The sequence below is a fragment of the Anopheles gambiae genome, chromosome 2, assembly GCF_943734735.2.
Source record: "Anopheles gambiae chromosome 2, idAnoGambNW_F1_1, whole genome shotgun sequence".
Taxonomy (NCBI): domain Eukaryota; kingdom Metazoa; phylum Arthropoda; class Insecta; order Diptera; family Culicidae; genus Anopheles; species Anopheles gambiae.
This window is the reverse complement of record NC_064601.1, coordinates 83,394,795-83,422,420: the sequence shown is the minus strand read 5'-3', so window position 1 is coordinate 83,422,420 and position 27,626 is coordinate 83,394,795. Positions and strand designations below refer to the sequence as shown.

Here is a 27,626-nt window from a genome sequence, read left to right as displayed (position 1 = left end):
TAATAAACTCCTACCGACAACTACCGAAAAAAATTTGATATGCCTACCGAAAACCATCAAAAGATTCTGGCCACTCTGATGCTGCGGAACGTCAACCACCGAACGCAGCACTGTAAACGTATTCAAATATTTCGAAAAGCAGTTATTGCAGGTTGATCGACAAAACGAAATGATCGTTGAAGCGGACGTTCCGTTGGTTCACCAACATCAACGGCCAATCGAGTTTATATTGCAATCAATAATCAGCACACGAGTTTATGAGCAATAGTTTTATTATAAATGTTGTTGTACGTATTTTATAAACGCGTTGCTACCATCACGCCCCTTTTCGGAGGAGTTCCACCAATTGTTCATTTCTAAACGCTACCCATCCATTTCTACTACCACCCTCGCGCGACGGAGATACAATTCCTTTGCTTCTACTGTTGATTACGATTTGTTTTCAATGTTTGAACTTTTGCATTGTTTGCATGTTACATTTTGGCAATTAATAGTGAGCACTAGTGATAATAACCTATACAAATGTTTGTGTGTGTGAGTGTACCCGTAAATATTGGGTACCACAAACTTTAACACATCAATAAGTATGCACAACTGAAAGCTTTGTCGTCAGTGTTTTGTTACGAATTGACCAAAGATAAATTGATTGATATAACGCACACGTATCAGCTGAACCTGACTTAACAAACACCACAAAAGGTACTGTAGAGTAACTGTTGATTGTAATAACAATTTGGCAAAACAAATATCGGAAAACTAACGCAAACTCGACACACACAGAACGAGATATTCCCATTACGAATATCACGATTTGTCGACCATAGTAAATAACCCAATATCGTTAATAGTATATAACCTCAAGCATGCAGCATGGAACTGTGGCCAAACTTAATGGTTTGTAGTAGTACGTACAGTGAATGTGTCAACTATTGCATCAAAGTTTGGTGTTTGTGTGTACAGGATCGCATTCTTCGACTTTCGCTACACTGTCTTGTTCTTTTGTAAATTTATTGTGCGAGATTGTCCAAAAATCAAACAAAACACTACGCATTTAGTAGTAGATTATGCATCTTCTCCCCCCTTAGTTCCACAAAAATTGACATTCTTTACGCCTTGGGACATTGTACGCACACGTTCGGATGCATTCGTGTTTGCTTGTGCTAATTATTATGATTCCGATGCCCGCAAAAAAATCCCTCACTTACTCTAGTTTACCGTAGCTAAAAGCAGTCTTTTGCCTTCGGTGTACACCCGTCGTTCCATAGGTATGCTTTCTGTAAAGGTGTATACGGTTGTGTGTGTGTGTGTTAACATGGTGATATTTGTTCGGATTTATCCGATATTTGCAGCGGACGTGATTTATCCTTGAAGAAACATCGTTTCTCAAGTGTTAGGAAACGTCCACCACCAACGTGCCGACGTTGAAGTAATTGTTTTGAATGCACTTTCCTTCGCGGTGGTCCAACACACCCCACGACAAGATGATAATGTTATACCGTGCCCCTGGCGCGCGCGCCCGCTTTGTTTTGTTGTGTCGGGTATAGCTGATCGTCTTTTAAATGTGACAAATAAAGTATACCTTCCAGGGAATTTCCAAATATCATTTCTCTGTTTCTTTTTGTTTCCTGCAATCGATAGAAATGAAAAAATGGTAAGAAAAATGTTACTGGTTATGCTGATGGAGCAAAATTTAACAGACAAGAAACATCGATAAATTGATCTACCAAAATAACATCTAGAATGTGACACATGCAAATAGTTATGTTCCTGTTCTGTGCATGTATCTTTGCTTCAGTGTGAGAGAGTGTTTGCAACCAACGCGCCAAAGAATGCCCTTAAACAAGCACAAGCATTACAACACCAGACCCGCAAATCTGTCCCTTGCTGCTTAACACTACTCAAACCTTGCCATCCATCCAAACTAGCGCATACAATGCTTTTCAGCTACACAACATCGATCGGTTCAAACAATAACAAAACGTGTAACATAAATTACATACACACTCAAACAGTGGCCACCATTGATATGAAAACGAACCATAACTACTTCTACACAACATTTCTACTACGCGCCTACCTGTGTTCTGTATTCTTGTGTACATAGTGTGCAAATAGCTTAAGTATTCTACTGCCGTAAAAGAAGCCTTCTTCCTTGTGGTGCGTGATCGTTGTCGGATTTGTGATGCCGAAAGAAACTGCATACTAGTACTATTCCTGTCGTTATTTTTTTACTGATGTTTTTTTTTTTGTATTTTATGCATAATTTAACAAAAAAAAAAACAAATCTGCTTAACATCTACCCTCTCCTCTCTCGTATGAGCTGCCAATTAAGATCCCTTTAGCTTTTAGTGCATTGTATTGATTAAGTTGTTATTTTTGCTGGAGTTGTGTTTGTGTGTGTATGTGTTGCTGTCGTAGTGGGTGTGTCAGCATTGGAAAACGTTTCACCACTCACCATAGCCGTTCTCAGGGCGGTAGAACATTGCAATTGTTGCTTGGAAAAATAGCAAAAGCCGTCTGTCTTCTCCATCGTCCATCATCATTAACGGTGCGCGCCAGCCAGCCAGCCAGCCAGGTGCTAGAGGTTCTTTTTTTACGATATGCCTTATGAAGCGATTCGATCCGATCAATGTTAATCTCACATGTTGAGCATTTATTAAGCAGATGGGGGTGGTGTATGGTTTGGCCAAATTGGAGTAAAAGGCAGCCAACAAACAAACGCTATCTAGCATATAATAATATACGCAATATCGACCAAAAATACTGATGGAGAGAGATAGAGGAAAAGCTGTATAAAGCACAAACTCTTACAACAAACACGTGCGCGCATGGACTTGGTTCAATTATTGTTTCGCAAATTTCGTTATTTCGAGCGTTGGCATTCTAAAACGAAAAAAGAAGAAACATAAAACATGAATAACGGCGTTCGGCGCAGCTAAAGCTTTGGCGGCGGAGGGAAAGATCGTGGGTAGTTTCTTACATTGCTCTGTGAGGACGTCTGCCTAAGCTTTTCGTATTGTTTGCGTATCTCCGTTATTGCGTACGTTCTTGGTGGGAGATCCAACACTTCTTGTGCTTGTTGAAACCGGAAACGATAAAATACACACAAATCTCCTCTCCCTACTACGGATGATATCAACGCTCAACGCTAAAAATGGCAACTTTCTTTCTCCCAACACGCACACAAAACAACAACTCTGCAACAACCATTACACCATATATGTTTTTTTTATACAATTTTTCCTCTAGGATAAACAAAAATAATAGACACGTATCTCTACTGTATACTGCCTAGTATGTGTTTTTGTCTCACTTTCGCACTTTCTGCACTGCCATTCGCTAATCCATTACTGTTAGATGGGGTTTGCATATCTCTTCCTCGTTCACTGCCATGTTTTCTTCTGTGGATCGCCTACGTTTTGTTCTCTGTTACTGCAAAAATGTTTCATAAATCCTCATTGTTCACCTTTCCCCGCCTGGCTTTCTTCGCGCGTATATATATACGTATGGGTGTGTATGTGTGGCTGATTTTATAAAACATTCCTACAATTTTCATCCGCTACTAATAAAAAAGACGGGGTGGTTATTGTTAGAAAACAGGAAAAGGGATAAAAAATAAACTATTCAATATGTCTAAAAAACATGGACGATATAGTGTATGTAATCATGTATATGTATACTCGATACAACTGCACCCTCCCCTCGTATCCTCTACTATCATCAGAAAATCGTTCACAAATGCCGATCCCGCGCCGCACGCTTTCATATATGTTTTTGAGTAAGGTTCGCTTCACACATCGCACATCTAATCGTGGGGACTGAACAATTATTAATTCAGTGTAAGATTAAAACACAACGCAATAACTCGTGCCTTTAGTGCATGGATCAAACCGCATACCCTAAGTCTGGTACTTCTGTCCAACTATGCCCGGTGTAGAGACTAAAGTTAATTGCAATACAAACTGCGCGAATCGAATTGGTGTGTATGTGTGTGTGTGTGTGTGTCTGGCGTCTCTAATTATTGTGTTCATTTATCTTTTCCTTGTCAAAAGTGAAAGGAAAACTTTGCACCACAAAACTCGCTAATGTAATCACACACTCACAACAATGCACACTGCGCGCTGCATTACGACGGGGTTACGTTCTAACTGTTCGTCTTTAGCCATTTGCCAAAACTATCAACTGTCCCCATGCATGCAAAACAACAACAACAAAACTCTACTTAGAAACGCATTGTAACAGGACACAAAAGATGGTCACCACCACTTCTAGCAACGCTGTCGCTCGCTCTCCCTCGAAACATGATCGTATAAAAATAATTCCTTTAATAAAGTCTCACTGACGTTCCATTCTGTCCAGTTCTTTTGTCCGCTTACGTTACGCTCAGCAGCAGCAAGGGGGATGTATTATTTATATTATTGTGTGGAAATCATGTACAATGAAATGATATCATAGTATAGCATGAAGAAGGCGTGAATACGTTTCATCGCGTTCGCTTTGCTAATTATAAATTCGTCTCATCATTATATCGACAGTCGTCCGTCACTGCTTTTTTCGTCACTTGCACGATGCACCGAGTGCGTTCTTCATCACTTTGCATACGACACCGAGCAAAGTGGCGCCCTGTGTGCTTGTTACTCTTGTGAAACAACCAGGCTAATGGACTAAAATATGTGAATCGATACAATATGTTACGGTCGGCAATGATGAAACATAACCAGGAGCATGTGAGTACAGTCGACAATTAAACTAGGCAAAAGGGAAGGAAAATAACATACTACTTCACTAAACCTTAATACCATTTACAATCAATCGATCTTTCCATTCGTCACACTGCGGGCAATGTGTGATCTACAGCAGGAATATCCCCGCGTGCGTCTGTCAGCAGATGTTGCCGTCTTTTTTTCACTCCTTACTTTCCTTCAATAAATACCAAAATGCTTCGCATGCCAATAACCGCCACCCTCGCCGAAACGGTGATGCATTTTTTCAAGTAGAGATTCTTGCTTTACGTGGCAAACGGAACGTCGCTAACAATCGCAACAATCGCGTTGGCGTATTAAACGTGTTAAGCATCATCTGTTGCTTCATGTGGCTGGTTCGTGACATACGATCAAACGCACACACACACTGTACGCGTTCTGCTTTCAATTGCAATAGTTTGCTGCATTTCATTTCATAGCTCCAGCAAGCCGATATCTTCGTGCCTGCCGTTCGGGATATTAGTATATATTGGCCGTTCGTGAAAAAGACATTTCCACTGCCTGTTCAAAGTGTGGACGAGACAACATAAACGAAAAAAACAAACCATCAGCATTTCGGTACCAGCGCAAACAATCACAATGTGCCCGTAATTAGCAATACGAACATATTCTCCACAACATACTTTCATCGCGATTGGGTACAGCGAATGAACATTTAAAAAATCACTATAAAACTGTTCCCCATCCAGCACAGCGTATTGAGCCATTGAGATGCGTGTATGCAATCAATCCACCCTTTCTATATCAACACCAAATATGCCAGCGGGCTAACAGGGTTGAGTTTTGCTGCGTTAGTCATTTTGATTACTTCTGCCTCTCTCCGCTAACATGTAGGAATGATTTTTCCTTGCCCTAGGTCCGTGCATGTGTGTCCTCTTTTGCTTGCAGCATTTCTGCAACCTTCACGATCCCTTCCAGTCTCCTTGTTGCTCGATGCTGTGTCTTAATGCTAGCCTGCGGGGGAGGGTTCCACACATTCACTTCACGCATTGTTTGCATCGACACTCGACACACCAAAATACAACACACACATTTACATCTGCTTGGTGTAAAGATATACGCACAGAACGCTGAAACAAACACCTGCTGCAAGGGAAAACAGTAATAACCTGCGCTTTTTCGGCGATCCCTTGCTTTCCACCTCTTTCCGCTTGCGCTTGATCTCGCGTATTTTCTCCTCCATTGCTGACTGGCGCTCGATGCGCTTGCGGCGTCGCAGCTCGGCGCCCGGCGACCTGCGGAAGGGAGTTGAGAAGGAAAAATAAAATCATCGCATTTTATGTCACGTACAAAAGAAAACCGTCGAGTAAGAGGAAGCAGCTGATTTTTTGAAGATTGGCATTCTGCATAGAATTAAACATAACAAGAATCAGGGCGGTTGCTGTTTTACTTACAATTCGCGCTCCGGGCTGGAGATCGCATCGTCACCATCGTCCAGCGCACCGTTTGGCAGCGGCGGAAGGCTCGAGTTAGCGTTGAACGCTTCCTCGCCCGCTTTCGAGTCGCCCCGCTTCGACTCCAACGTCGAGTTGTTCGATCCGATCGCGCTGGCCGTCGTAGACGATGAGGTGGACACCGACGTCGAGGTGGACAGACCCGTGGACGTTCCACTGCTGGCGGTGGTGCTGCTGGCCCCTCCCGTCGCCGTTGTCGTCGTAGCCGTTGTCGTGCTGCTGCTACTTTCATCCAGCAGCGAGCTTTTAATATTATCACTGTTGTCGGACGGAACGTCTCGGCCAATGGTGCCGCGATTCTTCTCCTCCAGCTCTGCCTCATCGTCGTCTTCCTCCTCCTCTTCCTCGCCGATGTCGCTATCGTTCTCCTCGATCAGCTCGTCCTCGCTGCTCATCGCATTGGAGTCGCTGCCGTCGCTGCCACTGCTGCCCACGCCACCACCACCACCGCCGCCGCCATCGCTATCCATTTCATTCACTTTGTACAGCGAGCTGTCCCGCACGATCGGCGGCAACGGCCGATTACTGTACGGATGGTGATGATGGTTGTTGTGGTGGTTGTTGCTGCCGTCGCTTCGCTTATGATGGTGATTGTTGTGATGATGGTGGTGATGGTTTTCGTCACCCATCTCAAATTGCTTGCTCTTTTCCAGATTGACGAGGTTGTTCACCTTGTCGCGATCGCCGCCATTGCTGCCGCCGAGCAGGAAGTCCTCGTGGACGCTCTCGCTCGTCGGAATCACCGGCAGCGGCTTGGACGTCAGCGAGTGGGTGCGCGGTGGCGGCAGCGGCGGTGGCGTATCCTCGTTATCCTCCTGGTCGCTGTTCTGCTGGCTGGACGAGGCCACAACGGTCAGCTCTTCAAACTCCTCGAACGACTGTGGGAAAAGGGACGGCGACGAGCGAGATTTGCGGCATGCCATTATAATTTAAACAAAACGGTTCAACCGAATTCAAACCGGGCGAGCAGAGCATCGCTGTACTTACGGAGTTATTCATGCGCTTCATGCCTTCGATGATGGCCTGGTACGAGAAGTACAGCTGATCCGGCGTTTGAATCAGCCCCATACGATACTGTCGCAACTCAAGCAGTACATCTTGAACGGACACTCGATCTTCCCCCTCCTTGTCGACCTGCACACCACAATCGAGAGGAACCGAACGTTAGCATACTGTCACATCAATGTGTTCCCGCAATCCTGCAAACCCAACCGACACTTACCAGCACGAGACAGCAGTCCACCAAACAGAACGTTCCCGAACGTCCGATGCCGGCACTGCAGTGGATAATCGGTGGGCCAACGTCCCGGTCGAGCGTTCCCGAATCGCGCACCTCCTTCAGAAACTGCAGGAACGCTACCGGCGAGCTCGGGATGCCGAAATCCGGCCAAGTCGTGTAGTGAAACTGTATCACTTCGCGACTCTTGCCCGACTCCATGTCGGTCAGTCTGTTGGAATGAAGAGCGATTCCTTACATTAACAAAACTGTTCCATTTCCAACAGGCAAGCTGCCTACGGCTGCATGTGCCCTTACCTAAACGTTCGTTTGCAGAAGTTCTTGTACTCCACACACTTCAGATGAACTACCGATAGCTGAACGCCCGTCAGCTCGAGCCGATGCTTCTCGCCGATCTTGGCCGGCCAGTACTGGTGACATTTGACGGTCGTTTGTTCGATCAGCTTGTTCAACATCAGGATGGCGCGCGAGTCATGCTCCCACACCATCATCCAGAAGTGCCCGACCGTGTGCGGGAGCGGTCCCTGGCACAGGATATACTTCCGCCCGGCACGTTCCATCTGAAAGGGCAAAGCAAACGATTAGACGCTGTTCCATACAGAACGTTGTTTTGTAAGGGCAAACAGTTTCGCTCCCCACCAGACCTACCTTGACCAGGTTCGCATTGATGTAGTCGCCTTCGCCACGTTTCAGGGCCACTCGGGAATGATCGTACGGTAGCACGTCCCGGTATCGATTCAGTCGCCGGTTTTCCAGCTTTTTGGACTCGTCGGTGGAAAACTTTTTCGCCCGCGCCTGAATGTCGCTCCTTTCGCGAATATCCTTCAAGTGTAGGGGAAGTGATTGTAAAGAAATACAGCAATTAGTAGATGTTATATCAAACAACCGACAAACAAAAATATAATCAAAAAATGAATATAGAACAAACATAACGGAGCTGTCAAATAGTGCACAAGCGATTGATAGATCGATACGAGCGGAATGTAAATAAAGTTAGCTTTCTGCGAAAAGAGCAAAAATCGGGCACTTGGTTTGACCCAACATCGCATTGCGCACCAACAAGCGCCAATCCAAATGGAACTGAATTCTTATGAATTTGGGATTATATAATTGGGGGCAAAAAAAGGGGCCATGAATCGTTTTGCTGCTATCATTATCTATCGATTTTGTTGCACTCGCCAACAAGTATGAGATAAAAATACCACAGCGGTTCAAAACATTAGACCAGACAGGGGAAAAGCGAATTGTTTGACTTTTCAATTATAACTGCGAACACGAACAACACAAACAGAAACTATAAATTAAAAACATTTGGATTAAAAGAGTGTTGTTCAATACCAAAAGCTTCGCCACAACACTTGACAATTGTGGTGAACGATGGTGACGATACACAAATTTAAAATAACAATCTACACAGGGGCAAGCGCACGCCAACCATACGCAAATGATACGAATGTTATTATTTGTGGAAATTCCGTGGAAAAGGAATTTCACAACTTGGCGCCAGGTTAATTAGTTTAGTTTTGCCCCGCGCTTCGCCGTGTTTGTGGTAACAACACATACGCAGTAAAGATGGAAAGCTGACGCGGCAGGTAGTTGGTGTGGGAATCGCGAGAAGCGGTGCAAAAATGTCAAACTTCATCTATCAGATCACGATTGGTATCCGCGTGTGGTTTTGCTATTGCATTTTATCTGTTTTGCCTTCCCGTAAACAATTTCCCGAGAATTGTGCAAACAGCGGAATGGAACTGATCCGACGCAAATGGTACAAAAGTCATCGAAGCAGACAATTCAATCATCGGACGGTGTTAAATCGGTGTTATGGCTGTATTTTGCATGTTGTTAATCCAATAAAATAAAATTAAAACCAGAGCAATTAAACGGATTCATTCAATTAAAGGGGTGTTAATAAGCGTAATTGCTACGGATGAGCAGCAATTCTGTAATCCTTTGGCGTTTTTTTTTAAATAGAAAATAGATAATATTTAATTAAGGTGTATTTTTTGCAGCTAGCTTTTGATAGGGGAAGTGGAACACAACATTATTGTAGTACAGTGATTACATTTTTAAAGCTATCTGAGGCAGGAATCCAGCAGTGTGGACTAGACCAGCGATATGCTTCTTCTTGAAACAACACGTAAACAAAACACAAAGGATCGACGAAACTGCATAACGATGTTTAGTAATAAGATTAAATAGAATATATTCAACATATAGAAACAAAACAATGTTAATGAGTTATGTATAATTTGAAGAAATTACTATTTGTTGATAGTCATGCGACTTTTTCAAGATTAATGCGCCTCATTCACTTTAAAATTGTTGAGGACTTTTAAAAGTCTTCTACTTCCAAGTATTTAGAGTTTAATACTGAGCTTCATGTTTAAGATTTTTTGATTCTGCTATCTTTATGTTGAAGATGCATATGGACTAGTGATGGGAAAAATGAAACTATCGTCGGAATCGATTCCGGTTAGCTCCGAAGGTTTCTGTAACCGATTTCGTATAGTTGGTCCGGAATCAGTTTCCGGAATCGATTCCGGAATCGGCATCGGAATCGGAATCGGATTCGGAATTGTTTCCAGAATCGGAATTGGCTTTGGAATCTATCCCGAAATCAGAATCAGAATCCGGAATCGAAATCGGCTTCGGAATCTGTATTGGCTCCGAAATCAGACTCGACTTAGAAATCGGAGTCGGTTTCGGCATCTAACGCACCATCCAAATCCGTTGTCTCCTACGTATTGATGCCGCAAAGAATCCAAACTTACTTGTAAACGATCAATTCTGTTTCTGAAATTTGTTATTTTCATTCAAGAACTGATTCTCATGCCGGCGCTAATTTCAATTCTGGAGTCAATCCTGATTCCGAACACGGAATCGAAATCAGAATCGGATGGGTCCGATTCCCAGCTCCCATCACTAATATGGACGGAGTACAGCACAGTGATCAGCATGATAATTTGTCCAGCATGATTTCAAACACTTGTACTCCAGATGAGTAATTCTGATTCAAAATCATGATATTGATCATGATCATGATATCATGAATGATTCTTTAAAATGAATGAATGGATCTGTGCCTCTAATTTTATAATTCATGATTTTATAAAGATTGATGAATCTCTAAAGATCATCATGAAAATCAAGAATCTTTAGAGATTTATGATCTATAGAGACTAGACATTCATGATAACAGTTACAGAGATTCATGAATATCTTAAGTTGCATAAATCTGTAAATAAATGTATGCAAGAAGTACTTAAAATCTGCAGTCGTCAGCTCGCACACCTTAACAACAATTCCGTCGCGAGATCAAGCCTCATATAGACCGTCCCCAGTAAGAAGGATTTACTTTCCTGCTGCGATGGAACTAAATAAGCCTTTAAAACCTGTATAGGCGCCGAAATGAAATGATAAAAGAAAAAAAAACAACTGAGATTCATAAATATTATGAGGTAATTAAATGTCTTGCAACTCATTAATCTCTAAAGATTGATTATTTTTAAGAGGTTCATTAATATTTCTAGATAAATTCTGCATGGATTTAAGAATCTTTAGAGTTTCAATTAGAGAATTAAATCTCTCATCCCTGAAGGTTCATATGAATGAATCTCAACACAAAAGATTCGTTACAAGTGCCAACGAATGGTAGTTGATAACTTCATTGATAGAAACTTTTGATCCATCCAATAAAGATGATGTCAGGTGAATTTATGAATAATGAATGAATTAATGAATAATTAGCAAAAAGGGGGCCAGAGTCAATACACATTTTTGATAGCTAGCAAGTCATCCAATTCGTCAAAGACTTGGTTTGGTTTTTGGCAATGAAATGCAAATAGGTTGAATGATAGCCTATAGTTGTTAAATAAATAGCATGAATGGGTTTCTCGGTCGCAGTCCAATGATTCATACATCCAGCCAATTAATTATCTTCGTTTTCTACGGTCAAGTTCATGCCGGTTGATGTATCAGAAAACATGCCGAATGAAAATGGCAACAGATCGACTCTTTGTTTTTGTTCGGTTTGATTTTAATTATTTTCAATTGATTCAACACAATAATTGGGCCGACCTTCATTTTTAACGACAAAAACTCGAAAAAATTAAAATTCATCCATTCTGACGTTGCGATAACATTGAACTGTTGTTTCTAAACCACCATCGTAAATCAAGCTGAAATTTTATTAATGTAAAAGCTGCGTGCGCATCCTTGACGCTTTCCGCACTCTGTGGCAAGTTAGAAACTGTATCTCATCCATACACAATGATTGCATTTTTCTGTTTGTGAAAACTTGTGGCCCAACAAATCGCACACAATTCTACAAATGACACGCTCCCCCTGTCTTCACGATTTCGGCCTTAGCGAGCATTGTCAATGCTGCCTGCTCCACCGTATATCCCCCCCTAATGATCGGAATTTTTGCCTTCCACTTCCTCGTAAAGGCAAATAAATAAAACAAAACGATGTAATAATTGCATCGCCAGCGAAATCGTACCCCTCCGCCGTCGCGACGCGTACCATTTAAACCCGAAACTTCCGCAATGGACGGATTTTAGCGTGGTGACGAACCCCGGGCCCCCAGATCACGAGGCCAACGTTTCCCGTCAGCATAGATGAGACTGCCTCTCTCTTTCTTTCTCTTCCCTCAGTCCCTTCCCTACGTACGGTGCAAAACTACTAACGGTACTGTGCGCAGAAACGACAACAACGATAGTTAAGCAGGAAAAATGGATTAAGAAAAAAAGAACCCGCTCATGAAGCGTTGCATTTCAAAACCAAACAAACAACATACGCTCTGCAACCCGCAACAGGTGCGTTTGTCTGTGCATTCCGATTCCGCGCCCATATATCCGGTCGACTTTTCGGAAATGGAGTTTGTGTGCTCGCACTTCCTCCCGCTGCACTGCTGCACTGGCGCAAACGATCTAACCACCTTCAGACGAGGTAATAGCAGAAAAGAAGGAAGGAAGGAAGGAAGGTCTGCTGCTGGAAAAGAATGCATTTGAATCATTTTTTGTTCGTTCAGCACGCTTCAACGCGATCCCTGAAAATCGTTTTTGTTTGCACATACCGCACACTCAAGCACAGTGATAACTAAGAGGAAGGGAGTGTTTTTGATAGGAAATTAATTTCAACTCCCCCTTTTCCACGTGGCTATCATCACCATATCACCGCTGCTTCTGTGCTGAAAATGGGGCTAAGGCGGAATAAGTTTTCACATTTTCTTAATGCTCACTCACTGCTCTCAGCTATTTCGTCGGGAAAGTGTGAAAGCAATTTACACCACAGTAGTAATTAATAATTGCAGTAAAGCGTAAACGCTGGAAAATTTGTATTTTTTCTTATTTAATTAGGCTTATCGAAATATATACAGGGGTTTCCAGAAGTTCTCATAGTTGTAGGACACTTCCCTGACTCTTTCCTATGTGAAGTGAACTTCATATGATGGAAATTGGACTCTATGGCATCCTTTTTGGACAGACTTCTTGGAAACTCCTATTGGATTGTCCAAGAAGTGTGCTATAGAGTCCAATTCCCATTACATTAAGTTCATTTCACGTAAGAAGGAGTCAATAAAGTGTCCCACAGCTATGAGAACTCCTGGAAAACCCTGTAACGAACATACAAAGAGGACTACGATCTCTCAGTGATCAAACAAACAAGCTGATATTTCAACAAACTAATTTACTGTCTCAGATAACCCTATTTATGCTTTCTTAGCATGTTGTTCTACATGATGATCGTGTAAAACTATAAATAAATAAATAAAAAACTCCTAAAATTCCACACGCCACGCAACAAGCAAAATCTATCTCAACACAATCTTCTAAAAGCTTATTAGACCATTCGAGATAACGACACATTTAAAAAATGACTAGTTTGCTAACAAATAGGCAAACATGTTTATAATAGAAATATTTTGTAAAAGCATCTGTGGGATCAAAATCGCTATAATTTTTTCACCATTGCTATTACAATGGTATTTCGCAAATGGTAGTATTTTATTTGTATTTTATTTAGTTTATTACAAGTATTTTACATCATCATAAGACATGAGATTGCGAGATTTAGCGTCATCGCTTTTCAACGCCAGGTTCAAATTTGTTAGAAGGCAGTTTAGTTTTTTCCTTTAGGTTTAAACATTACAAGGTTTTTCTCCTTTGGTAACTCAAACGAGCTTAACCTAACGAAAAATAAATTATATACTATTATTTACATCAAAACGAGCCCGTAGAAAAAGGAGCTCATATTGTTGGGTTTTTTCTTTGATCCGTTCGGTCATTTCATAAGAAATTTCAGTTAGAGGTTTAGTATCAATTTCATTATATAATTCTTCGAGTATCATATACGGCCTCCAAAAATTCGATAGACGCTCACGCTTATCTGACAATATAACTATTTTTTTCATATCCCCAGGGTGGCCACTCGAATCAGGATTTTAAATTCCCGGTTTTTTCCCGGTTTTTCCCGGATTTTTTTGGAGTTTTCCCGGTACACTATGCTTCGCCTGCCGGTTTTATCGATACTTCAATTCCAAATTAGTATGTCATAGGTTTTCAAAAATCGTTATCTAGAAGATGGTAAGTAAACACGGGCATTACGGGAAAGGTGGCAACTTGTCATAAAAAACTGGATAAAAGTTATTATATTCAACAATATAATATCCAATCTGGAGGTGTGACAACACATTTGAGAACCATTTTTTGCATGATTTCTATCAAATTTGTACAAACAAAATTTCAATCGTGCACTCGTTTGTGGATCAAATTTGGCTACTATGGATCTTAAGCTATTTAAATATGAATTTCTGTATATTTTCGGAAGTTTTATATGAGCAAAATACTGATGAAACTATGAAAAAAAAGCTTTACAAATATTGCTTTTTGGTGGTTTAGAATCATGACAATAACGTGTAAAGACCTCGTGGCATAAATATTTTTCATCTGCTATCAATTGTTGATTAACAGATGTCATCACACAACCTTAAAAAAGGTAAACCGGAAGTTATGGACCAACCAGCCACTGGAGAAAGCATACAAATCTGCAAAGAACGGATTTCCTGTTAAACAGCAGCCATGCATTATGCTGTTACTCGCACGACGCTGATGATGCATCTCACGAATAGATGCCGGAGATTTCAGTGGGTTTTTCTTAATTTTGGGACATTTTCTTGAATATGTTTTACGGGAAGTTTACTTTATGTGATAATAAAACAAAGTAGTAACGATCGAACTGCAGAAGCGACGCCACCTCAATCATCAGTGCCAGCCAGTGTGGGAACCCAGTCACCCGGGCGGAATGAAGCTACAGGCCCGGAACCAAAATGCAAAATGCCAATGTACAGGCGATGTGTGATTGGGTAACCTTGAAATTCCTAAAAAGTACAAAAATTATCAGTTATGTTCAGAAATTGGGATCGCCCACTAAATCCACCGTTAAATTCGACATGACCGCAACTTCACGAGAGATGAATAACAAAAGACGAGTGCAAGGTAGATCGAATAGGCACACCATACCCGAAATATGCAAGAACCGATATCGGTGAATGTAAGTATTGCACCAGTGCGAATGAGAAGTATAGTACATCTATTGAGTACCATATGTGAGAAACGGAAAATGTTGTCCTTACACATTGGTGTGATGTTGCTGGCCTGTGGTAAGGTAACGGTTAGAACATCACCGCATGCGATTTTGCCGCATGGGGCAAGAAAAGAGTTTTCTCAATTTTCTAGCTTTTCAAGGTATTATTATGATATTTTGTTGTTTCTTTATAAAGATAATCATTATTTTATATGATTTTAGACATTTGGCATCTGAAACAAAATCGCATGCGACGATGCGGAAATATCAAATGATTTTGATTTTGCCGCATCGCCACATGCAGCAGATTCGTAAGTGCTGTCATTGACGTCAAATCCCATACAAAAGCTTGCGGCAAATTCGCATGCGGCTAGGTTCTGACCGCTGCCTAAGTTGGGAACAATATACAAAACATCCCATCAATTGAAAATGCACTTAGTACAATTGGTTAACAGTGATAGCCAAAGTTTGTAATAATTTCCCGGTTTTTTTGGAGAATTTCCCGGGGTTTCCCGGTTTTTCCCGGAAAAATAAAATTCCCGGCTAATTCCCGGTTTTCCCGGTTTTCCCGGTTTTCCCGGTTGAGTGGCCACCCTGTATCCCAGAAAAATTTGATTCCCATCGAGTTCAGTATTTAGTAGTTAGAAATTTTGCAGATATTCGATAATTTCTGCAGCTCAATGTGTCGCGGATTTTTATTCCCATACAATGCGGAACAATCAAATTTTTGTAGCATAGCATTTTACTCGTGTCATGGTATAACAATAATATAAAAAAAATATATTATTTCAATTATATAAAAAAAAAAACAGTAAAATGAACACCTTGGAGGTGAAATGAGTGTCCAATGACACCAACATGGCACCCGGGAAAATGGTGCTGAGGCCGATATTCTCATCCAGCGTGGGGAATTCGCGATTTGTTGCAAAACAAAAAAAACGATTTCATTCCACTTGCACTTTGCGGATGTTTTTGTGTAAGCACTGCATTGCCACACAGGGATTCCGGTAAGATAGTCTGCTCATATACAACAATTTTGGTTTTTAGTACACAGTCGTGAATGGCGATTTAGCAATGGATAAAGTTTCTTCAGTAGTGTGATCATTCGTGTTGAAAGTTCCTTAGTGTGATGGTGATGTAGTACTTAGTAGTCAATGATGAGACGCAGATATTTCACCTTCGCAAGCTAAGAGACTTGGCTTGTGTCTCGGTATTGCTAATTCTGAATTCTGGATCTTCCATTCTGAAGATAGTTTTGAAAAATCGTTGGGTACCTCGCCTTAGTACTGCTGATGTTCTACCTTTTGATGCAATAGCCGTGTCGTCATCTGCGAACAGAAACAACTCGGTGCCGTTCGAAAGAACATGGAGATCAAACAGCAGGTATAGAAGCGGTCCCAGAACGCTTTTATATAAAACATGTATAATTACATCCAATGAGTTCCATATATTAAAATATAGCAATTGTGCAAAGTCCTGTTCCCATTTAAGAATAATTAATAATTAAAACCAAATCAAATTTTATACTATCTGCCTGCATGATTCGTGTTTAAAATATTCATGTCTCGCAGGGATATTGCTTTTTTATCGAAATGTTTTCAAACCCCCTCTTCACTTAATTTCTGCCCACCGATTTTCAACTTCCGATTTTAATTTACACAAATTATTAACATTTTTTCAAAGCCCCTTCAGGAAATCATTGATGAAAGTTTTAACGGTAATTCAACTCTTATGTATTGAAAGCAAAGTTTAAATGGATATCGAAAAAAAAAAACTTTCGTAGGTGTTGTGCTCCAACATTTCTGATTCTCCACATGTAGTACCTCTCGGGACGGAATGAAATGGATGTTACCCACGTGTTTTTGCCCATTCCACCGGCATCAGCCAAGGGTTTATCTCCTTTGTTGATGCAATCTAACGTACAGCAAAAGTTTAATGACGCATGCTGTGACGTAGGAAGTAAATAACTCGAATAACTTTATAGTAAATCAGCCGGGCCGAGGATTGTAAAGCCTCGTTCCGAGGAAGGTCCCACACTACACATCGTGGTAATTTTTAAGCGAAAACAACACTGACTCACTGAGCCATGCACTGCCGGTTTTCGCAGGAGAATGCCGTTCGTGAAGGAGGAGATGGGGACAGTTTTCTTCTGAAAATTATGAAACTACACGTTCCGTCAGAGGGCCCCCAGTCGGAGCGGGCAGTAGTGTAAACACCTATGGGATAAACACGTTAAACTTCTAATCTCCTTCGTCCACACGCCGGTGTGTCGTGTTGTCTCTGCTGGGTTGTGATTGAATCATTAACGCCAGCAGATGCAAACAATCAAGTGTGCAAACATACTGGAGCGATTCTATGTTCTATGCGTAACTTTCCGGGATAAAATCGTAAAATAGTACCATCGATGTCAAGCATGCACAAGGAAAGAATTTTAAAACGCTTCTAGAAACAGAAGACAAAATACGGATTAAATTAAACAGGATCAGGAAAGTGATGGAAGCAACGGCCTGTGTTGTTACGTGTTCAGCAGCAGCAGCAGCAACATCAACATACACTTGTGAATATAATGTTCAAAAATTCGCACGAATCGACTTCTAATAATTTTCGTGCCAAAACCACGCATTCTCTGTATTATTTCTGTTCTATTATCAGCCGGGCGAACATGGCCCATGGGAGGGATGCTTAGTCGGTAGAAAAAGCGAAACAGTGCCTCTTTGTGCTGTTAACGCACTTGATGTATTACGTAAACAAAGTGGAAAATCGCTCATCACAAGCATAAACACAGAAGAAGGAGAAGGAAAGGCGAAAAAAAGCGCACAATTTCGGTAACAGCGTACAACACACCATCGACGTCATACAATGTGTGTGTGCTGTTGACATCTAAACGTCAACCTTTCTTCGGAGTAGAACCTGGGACGTCCCGTCGCCCACGAACCTGCCCCACACCCTGGCTTCTTCAGCTCACAACAACGGCAGCAGCAGCAGCAGCAGCAACTCCCAAACGGTCATTAAACATCGATCATACACACACCGCACCACGCCACGGCGCAGAGTATAGTGTGCGTAAGGGGATGGGGGGAGGGAGGATGGAGGCACAACATTCTTCAACCGATGGACTGAAGGTGTGTGCCTGTGGCCACTTTGCGGCGGAACTGAGCTCACACTGGGGCAAGCTGAAACATCCCCTTTCCCGGCTCAGCCTGTAACACCCCCAGGCAGCCACCACCCCCTTACACGACTCTGCGTGAGTCAATTTTTGCGTTTCTCTGCTTCGTTCTGCTTGCTAATTTAATTATTTCCTCGAAATTGTGCGCTTCAGGGAACTTTGTCTCACGCACACACCGACGGAAGGTGCACATGAAAAAAAATGGGAAGACACCGCCCGCACGGGAATGGGGAGGAAACAGGGCCGCGAAACAAGGGGAAACAGAGAGCGTAAATCCTATCGGTGGCAAGTAGCAGGCCCAAACGCAGACATATGCTGGTGTTATTAAACCTCGTTTTACAGCGAAGTACGTATTTACCTTTCTTTTATTCCGTGAAAATGAACGCTCAACCTTGGGCGATTTGCTTTTATTGAATGATGGTTTAAAAAATGCAATCATACAGAGCAATGAATTCAGCAAACGATTTGAACAGCTATTTATTTATTTATTTTTTCGGTTATTACCTATACGATTTACCCCAGCAAACTTGAATAGCAAACGCGTGGTATACATAACTAATAAAGACTTAAGCGAACTAGTAGTATGTATAACTCAAACCGATAAAAAAGTTGTTAAAAAACTCAAGCAAACGCAACACAGCAAAGTCAAACATGTAAATTAAACAATAAATATCTACTGAAGAGCTAATGAGTGCTTTTACAAGTTCTTAAGTATTGTATTAGGTATTGTGCGTGTACAAGCCTTCTCTTTAACGAGGTAGTATTTCAGCAACAAAACAGAATTATCGTTATAGCATTTTTTCCAAAAAGAACGTTTTACTACTTTAGTCTGTTTTCTTTAATGAAAAACACACAGTGCAAGTTATATTGTTTTCAAGAATAAATACAAGGCGATCAGATCAAGTGATGTAATAATGAAATTTGAATAAAACGAATAAATAATCCTCTTTTTTCTAAATCCTAATTTGATATGTCCGTTCCAACTATTCAGTTTGCTTGTTAAATTTATGTGAATTTGAATAATTCGGATTGGATTACCTTATTTATCACATTTATTGTTCACTAATATTGTAAAAATTACCAAATAACAAGGCAGTGTCCCAAGGTGTCTAAAAAAGCTTGGAATTTGACTCTCTTGATTGATTTACTTATAATTCAAAGAAAAAAAATTAAATCAATCGTGTCTTAAATTATGATGAAATAAACCTCCTATACAACAAACGTGCTGTTTCATTTAGTAAATATTCCAATAGGTATAAAATATATAACTTCCCAGTACTCCTAGTTCCTTTTTGGGGTTTTACCCGATATCGAACCGTTTCGGTTTTACCCGACAAAAAGTGGGAATTTCCTCAGGAGCGTGATTAATTATTGATATTTTTACACAACATAGATTTAAATAGAAATAACGATAATGATAATCATCAGATATCATACTGCTCAGTTGCTTAGTAACTTGCTTCGTATTTTTTACGTTGTTATAATTTCGTGATTGACCAATGGCTTATATAATTTGATTTCCTTTGACTACGAGGCTACTCGGAGATGCTTAAAATTAAAAAAATATATAATGCTGACAATACAACAGCTAGAATCGATTTCAAAATGAGACAGCTTTTACGTAAGATTGTCTAAATATCGAGGCAGTTTCCAATGACCGATCGATGACGACCGATAGCTCATTCTGTGCAATGATTCACCGATGAACAGGTTTTTGGTTCATTTTTAGCCAATATTTGGACTCTGGAGGACCGTTGAAATTCATTTTTGTTCATTTCAGCGTCATTATAGTTCGTTTTGGTTAATTTTTTAGTGATTTCATGAAATTTTGGTTTCCTGGGTCGTGTTAAACATATAACTGAAGTTCATTTTTGTTCATCAAGTTCTTCCCAAACTATCGATCATCATCGATCGTTGGTCAGAAAGGGCCTCATTACATCTAATTCAATTTATTTGCAACTGGCTTGCAATATGTTTACATTAATAAAACCCAATTTATCGATCAAAACACCGTTCTGACATTTTTTACCCATTTGGTATGTTGTCCCCCTAAAATTGAGCAACCACCCGTTTCGAAACATCACTGCTAAATGTGTGTTTTATGTAAAACTACCATTAAAACAGCAACATATTATCATAACAAAAAAGGAAGCTTATAATGTTTCAGCATCGTTCACAAATCATATCAATGGTGGCAAGCATCATTGTTTGTTCTCGCCAAATTTTGGGTTTTTTTTTTTGTGAAACACACTGTACCATTTTCCTGTAATAGACACACCCACACACACACCCACACGCAAATATTTGTCATGCGTTTTTTCGCCATTAATCCCTTCCCTTACACAACAACATCCCTCCCGCTCGGCCATCTCTCTGCACGTGATACGCGGAATGATCGAAATATTGATACAAATTAAACAAAACTACACAAAAAAGCCCCTGTCAGCGCGCGCGATCAACCCCCACCGGCCAGCAGTTCGTGGAAGTGTAAATACAAAGTAAGCAGGTGAAGGACACACATCATCGGGAACATACGTCGCCTTTCTTCCTACCGCGACACAAACATCCCAACCCTGCTCCACCACCCCACCAAACACGCGATCGATACGCGCCCAAAGTGTCTATGTGTATGTGCGCGGGTTGTATGCAACAATGAGTAAGGAAGAATGGGAAGCACCGCACCGCGCAGAAGAGACACAAAGGCCCGTCAGAGTTCATTTGCTGCATTCTCCGCGGTTAGTGCTCTAGATTACTCGGAGGGGTGCATAGGGTGGGGGGGGGGGGGGGGGGGGCGTTGTGTCGATCCGCTGAAGTAAAGAACAAAAGTGCACTTCGTAAATGAGAAACTGCCGTCATCGCCCCAGACGCAGCGTCTGCATCGATTTATGACAGACGAATGATGTGTGTTGTACGTCTGCCGTCCAGTGAATGGATAACAGAGACAACGACGACGAAGGCGACTGGCAAACGTCGTCCACACACAAGCATCATGGACAGCATATAGCAACAAACTGATAAATTTAAACCTCCCAAAAGTGATTCCGTTCTGCGATTCCAGGAAATTTGATACACGCGTATCGAAAATCGACGCGGAGGACTGGCAATCAGGAGCAATGAATGTGTGTGTGTGTGTTTTTTTGCTGTTTATTACGTTTCCCAAAATGGATCAATGGTTTTCCCCGGCGTTGCTAGAACTCTCGCAATCGATTAGACGCGCTTGTGCTACGACGATGCGCGGATGGATCGATTTTTTCCCCCCTGCAAAAACAGGCGTGCGAGTGTGTGTACAAATTGCTGAGTGCTAAACTGGGTTGCACTTTCCACCGACACCGACGAAAGGTTATCAATATCGAGTAGGGTATATGCCACTAATACTGCACTTCGTTTGCACTTGCACGGGTATAAAAAGTGCAGGTGAAAGGGTAGCAAAGGGCGCTGAAATAAGTGCGAGAGGAATGGGGGTACACACGTAACAAACATTCGAAAACCGGGGCGACACACCGTCTCTGATAACAGTTCCGGGAAGGCATTAAAAATCACTAAACGATCGTTGACTCCACGTTCATCGTGGAGAAGAAGCAGCGTAATATGTTTTAGCAGGAAAGATAAAACATCACCAAACACACACACACCAACTCTGATTAACACCGGAATGTAGCACGTTGCTGGAGATTGGTGGCTCCACCAAGGCTAGGGTGTGTCCTTTTTCCCAGGAATTCTATCGCCAGCGATATGACGGAAGCGAAAACCTTACATAAGCTATATATATTATATAAGACAACAAAAAAGCATCGCACGAGTAGATACGCCGCCTGGACAGTAACAGGAATTGGGTAGCTGTTGCGTTGGAAGGGAAAATAGGGAAACATTGTTATCAGGAAGTACGCTAAATCACATACTAGCAGGAGTATGATCAACAAGGAATGCGAAATTTCAGAAGATCACCAAAAGCAGTACTTACGATTTTTTTTATTTAGTCAAAGCTTGGACTTTGTCCATTAGAAGAAACAGTGTTAAATCTCGTTCGGAAAACGCAACGTAATACACAAAATGTGAAAGCGTTGCAAATGAGTGGACAGAGTGAGAGAGAAAAAAAAACAAATATTCCCGGAAGAGAGACAATTTAAGTGCTGACTAAAAGATGAAAGCGAAAATGATTCATCTTGAAGGAGGATGACAAGTAATCTAAAAAATGGCCCGCATCAGACTAATCAACAAGTACCGGATAGAGCAATTCTACCTTTCTATTACTTCATTTGTTGCTATTGGATCGATCGCATGTCCTGCTATTTTGCAATTTGTTGCCTATTGAATGTTTTTGTGCGAGAAACCGAGGCACGACGGTCACATTTAATGCTGATCTATGGGTTGACTGTGCAAAAGAGCAGTACAAAAAAAACAAATGAAATGTTACAATTCGTAGTATAATAATTGTAAATAATACATTTCTAATACGCTGTAATACCAATTCAGGTTTTAGATTCATAGCACTTTTAGAGTGTCATCAAGTTTTGAAGTTCTAAAAAACAAATAATAAGTAAGTGAAGAGGATATGATCCCACATTACAACTGGAGCGTTTGTAAAAAGGTTATTTGCTTTTATCACTCTTGAAGCACACTTTCACGACTCTCAACAGCAAGATTCTGCCAAACTTTGTGACAAAATAGAACAAAAGAGCGATCCAGTGTCATAGAAACATGCGAAAAGACCTTATTTGTCAAAATTATCACACAACATGTTGTCCCACTTCTTAGCTAACCTTTAAAGTTTAATACCCGCAATTAATGTATTATTGTTTTGTTTTGGTATTTACAAGAAAAACCTCCAATTAAAGCACTCTTGTCTGATTTCCCCGAAAACAGATAAATTACTGCTGGCGCACATTGTTTGGACATTTCAAATATACGACTGTTGTTGCGCTTGTATGCTCGCTAGGTCAGCGGTCGGCAAAGTGCGGCCCGCCTCAACATTAAACCCGGCACGCGATAGGATTTGCCTGATTTTGAAAGATGGGAAGAAGCTATTCGTAAGAGAAAGCGAGCAAAATGGGCATGCTAAGCAGTTTACTAAATATTCCTTTGAATTCGCCTCAAAACACAATTATTCTTACATTATTCTTACATCTATGGATTGAAATTGCATCATAGCCTCGCCAAGCGCCATATGTCTAAAGCTGTCCTTTTAGCCTCAAACGTGACATTTCAGCCCCACATACCTCTGTGACATCGCTTATTTAAGCTTTTTTGCGAAGCAACAAAAATTACATCAATATGCTAATAAATCGTATGTTGTAATATTTCTTGGTTATTTGATATTTAAAGCAAATTGAATTATAAATAATAATGATATTTTAATTTTTTAACAGATTATAGATTTTAAAATTATAATGGTATTCATAGAACACTCTAATGAATACACTTTGAGCCTTGGAATTTATGTTTGCCGTGAAATAATGCTTAAATAAAGAGTGTCCACTTTACCCCGCATGCTAATTTTGTCCTGTTTTATTTTGTCTATACAAATTACTGAACGTCTTTCAGTTTGACATGTCATTCCGTCTCGAACTCTACCATCTTTGAGTATCGTAACATGGATTAACATACTAATCATTATGGCCGAAATTAACGGTAACTTACCAGTATGTTCCAGTATTTAACATTGTTTCTAAACGCAATGAGTGAACTATTTAATAACAGGAACGAATATTTAAAAAAAAAACCTGATCGTTCTTTTTTATGTTACTGTTACATTTTACAACGAATGTCAAAGAGCTTTTTCATAAGAAATCGGTTATCAATTTGTCTGACATGACATTACTTAATAGCAACTAAATGTACATTTGTTTCAATAATCTCTTGCCTTCTAGTTTTGACTGATCACGCTCTTGCGAGGAGGATTGCTTTGCATCTTTAATTAAATATTTTATATCTAAAATTTAAAAATATAAAAATATAAGTGCAAAACAAACGAAAATAAACCGCCTTTTCCTGGCCTGCAGCTCTCAAACATTTATTAAATTTGGCCCTTTACCTCAAAAGTTTGACGACCGCTGTTCTAGCACAAAACAAAAAAAGAAGAAAAAAACATTGTGTTAACACGATATTGTTGCATTAAAAAAAACTATATTTTCTGGGAACATGCACTTTACTGTTGCATTTACAGTAACACTCGTACACTGCCAGTGTACACATGTGTGTTATAACATTTTTCGTTTAAATATTTATTTACCAACATAGCTAGGCAAAACATATTTAGCCCACATTTCGGTGCAGTGGGTGATTCCCCGCCCGGTCAATATCGTTTGCATCGAACAAAATTTGTGAACAAACATCGCAACACAAACTACAAGACACTTCATTTTAACATAATCCAACCGTAGTAAATGTACGTGCTCTTTCCGTTAGAAGGGGGCTGGGAGGAGCGGGATGAGGGTGTGGGGTTGACGATAGGCAACCTTAATGATAACAAACCACCTTCTGCGAAGCGTTTGAAATAAAACCACAGTTACTACAACGGCAGTGATAGAGAAAGAGAGGGAGAGGGAGAGTGAGAGAGATGCCAGAGCGCCAAATTTACATCATGGCATAAAAGCCCCTAGAGATTTCCACGAAATTGGGCATATTCTGCGTACCACAAAATCATCGCCATACATTCTTTCCCACTCACGAAACCGGAAGCTGGGAAGGTTAAACTTTTCTCTTTTTTTAATTTTTGTTATGTTCATCCTTTTTCCGCAAAACCCGATCTTTCGAGTACCGGGAAAAGACAAATTGTAAATTTCCCCCGTGCTCGCTTGCCCACCACACCCGTCCGCTTTTTGCGTCAAGCGAGGAAGCTTAACGAGAGAAGAACAGCGAACAGCGCACAGAGCACATGACCTAAGCCAACCGGGGCCAACACTCTCATTTACACCCATTCCGGGAACCGATCGACACAACTTCGCGGAGTCGCGACCACTTGGTACGAGAAAAAAATGGGGTAGCCAAAAATAAAAGTAAAGCGCAACTGTAAAGAAAAAAAAATGTAATAAAAAGACCCCGAAGTCCAATTGCTCCCCTACAACAAGCCGCGCGGTACCGGTATATATGTTTGTGTTCGGCAATCACATTCCTAGCGGGCTGTAGAACAAAAAAAAGTGCAACAAGAGGTACGCCAGCAAAGAAACGAGCAATCAGACTCGGAGCGGAAAACAGAAAACAAAACCATCCAAGCAAGCCAGGCAGTCAAATCAACCAACCGACCAACCGACCGACCTACCTGGAACACCATTGGCCAACCTCTCCGGGATACGATTTCGTTGTATTCGGCTTCGATGCTGCTCCCGCTGCTTCCACCACTGCCGCCCACACCCCCGCTGCTGCTAACATCGTTGTTCGTTGTGCTGTTGCCGCTACTCATCGTGGCCGCGCGTTTACTTTCCTGTCACCTATTATGATCACAATATGACCGTGTTTTCCCCTCTCACACACGCACGCACGCACGCACTGATGCACACCGGGAAACCGAAGGGGGTTTTCCCGTCTTTCGACGTAGACTTTGGCAGCTGCGCTTGAGCTCGCCGTGACAATCCGCGAATCACTCTTTCCGTTGTTGTTTTTTTGGCGATTCTCCCGTAGCAGTACACCACAAAGAAAGAAAGCGCCTCCAGACGGGTATTTAAATGCCTTCACTGTGTGAATTTACGCGTTTGCTAAGGGGCTTCCGCTACCCGAGTGGGACACTTTAAACAATGTCGTGCTGCTGCTGCTTGTTGCTGCTACTATTGCCACACACAGTGGACTGACGTTTTGCATTCCACCGTGTACTGCTTTGTTTTACACGACCTTTGGTGGTGTGTGTGTGCGTTTGTTGCTGTTGTGCCTTTTTTTCCTTCTTTCTTTCCCTATTTTCCTTTCTTTGCCGATATTTTAGCAAAACACACTGAATTCTTCGCCTCCCACCTGGTGATCGTGCGTGCACACTCACACACACACACACACACACATGCACGCACTAGCACTATCGTAAAATGCTTGTAACAATCGCACACACGCACACACTTTCAACACTCGATGATCGTTGTTTTGTTGCTCGAGAGACACGCGGAACAAACACACACGAAATCCCAATCTACGGCCACAGTGTACCACTCAAAAAGCCAACCCGTCCAGCCCACACACACGACCCACACACGATTCTACGGCCCACACACACACACACACTCTTAAGCACACGGCAGCGGCTACTTTCTGTGTGTGACACCGAATGATGAAGCACAACTTTGCACTAGCTGGCAATCCGCCCCATCGTACCCCGCTTTCTCTCCGGTGACTGCGATGTAACAAAGCAATTCGACGACAACAACAACACCACCGCCGCCTAGAAGCCCGTGTGGCCCTAGGTGAGGAGGAAGTGGAGTTAGGATTGGAACGGAACAGGAAGAAGACCACTTGGCGCACCACACACACTCACGCGCGCGCCCCCTAATTTCGGTACGTAAATCCCACACGGAATCGGTGACGGTTCTCGGCAAGCAGGGGAGCGACCTGTCCGAGCAGCACAATGCTCCGCGGATCAACACACTCACACACACAACACGCACGCAGCGACGAATGGACGAATGACGCACCGCTCCCAGGGCCCGCTCCAGGTATCTCTGCGGTACCGTCAGTGAACGATGACGACGGGATGACGATTTGCCGACATTTTCTTTCGCTCGACCAAAACCATGCCCAGCGCTTGGGCTCGCGCGACTACGGAACGACCCAGGAAGGTAGGGCAGGGGCGATGTACAAGATCAAGACTTCTTCTGCGCTGCACCCGCCGCACACACCCCGCGAATGTCCGACAGAACCGAAATGCGTGTTCATAGACGTACACGGTGGGTAAAGGAAAACTGGCACACTGCTGCTGCCACTACGTTCACTTCATTTTCCACAGTTCGTTTCACCGCTCACAAAACGTAACGCGCTGTGTCGTCGGAACAGAGCGATGGAAATGGAAAATTGGTGTTTCCGCGAGCCGCCTGCACTGCGAAGACGAAGGTGATGGTGGTGATGATGATGCCGCTTTACAACACCCTGCACATACACGCGAACGTAACACGGGTAGTATAAGCGGTGCCGTGTTTGGTGATGAAAAATTAAACAGCCACAGGCAAACTAAAAGCAGCGAGGTAGCGACGGTAGCCGTGAAAAAAGCCTTTTTCTCCTGCGGTCAGTGTTCTTGCTTTCCTGCTCTCGTGGTGCTGATGCTTCTGCCTCTTGTGGGTTTTTGCGAGCTACAATAAATTCCACCGTCTGCGTGCCGAAGGTAGCCGAGAAAGGACAGGTAGCCAAATGATGCGTTCTGCACCGCCATGATGCTTTTTCGGACGTGTCAATGTGACGGTTAGAAAATGATGTTCGAAAGAGTTTTGTGAAAATTACTACAGGCGGTC

At 41.9% G+C, this 27,626-nt stretch overlaps 1 protein-coding gene across 2 annotated transcripts; it reads right to left on the bottom strand.

The window, feature by feature from the left end:
- Window positions 1-254: 254 nt before the first annotated feature.
- On the bottom strand, window positions 255-27,554 carry LOC1276060 (tyrosine-protein phosphatase non-receptor type 61F). 2 transcript variants are annotated; one of them, XM_061641968.1, is made up of 8 exons: window positions 25,466-27,554; window positions 8,103-8,276; window positions 7,752-8,014; window positions 7,440-7,665; window positions 7,205-7,351; window positions 6,158-7,095; window positions 5,873-5,998; window positions 255-1,625 (listed from the first exon to the last, which is right to left on the bottom strand). In XM_061641968.1, the coding sequence occupies exons 1-8, from the start codon at window positions 25,604-25,606 to the stop codon at window positions 1,601-1,603; spliced, it is 2,040 nt and encodes a 679-aa protein (XP_061497952.1). In that variant the 5' UTR covers window positions 25,607-27,554; the 3' UTR covers window positions 255-1,600. The 2 variants fall into 2 exon arrangements, with proteins under 2 accessions (XP_061497952.1, XP_061497951.1); XM_061641967.1 differs by lacking the exon at window positions 255-1,625 and having other exon boundaries at window positions 3,210-5,998.
- Window positions 27,555-27,626: the final 72 nt, after the last annotated feature.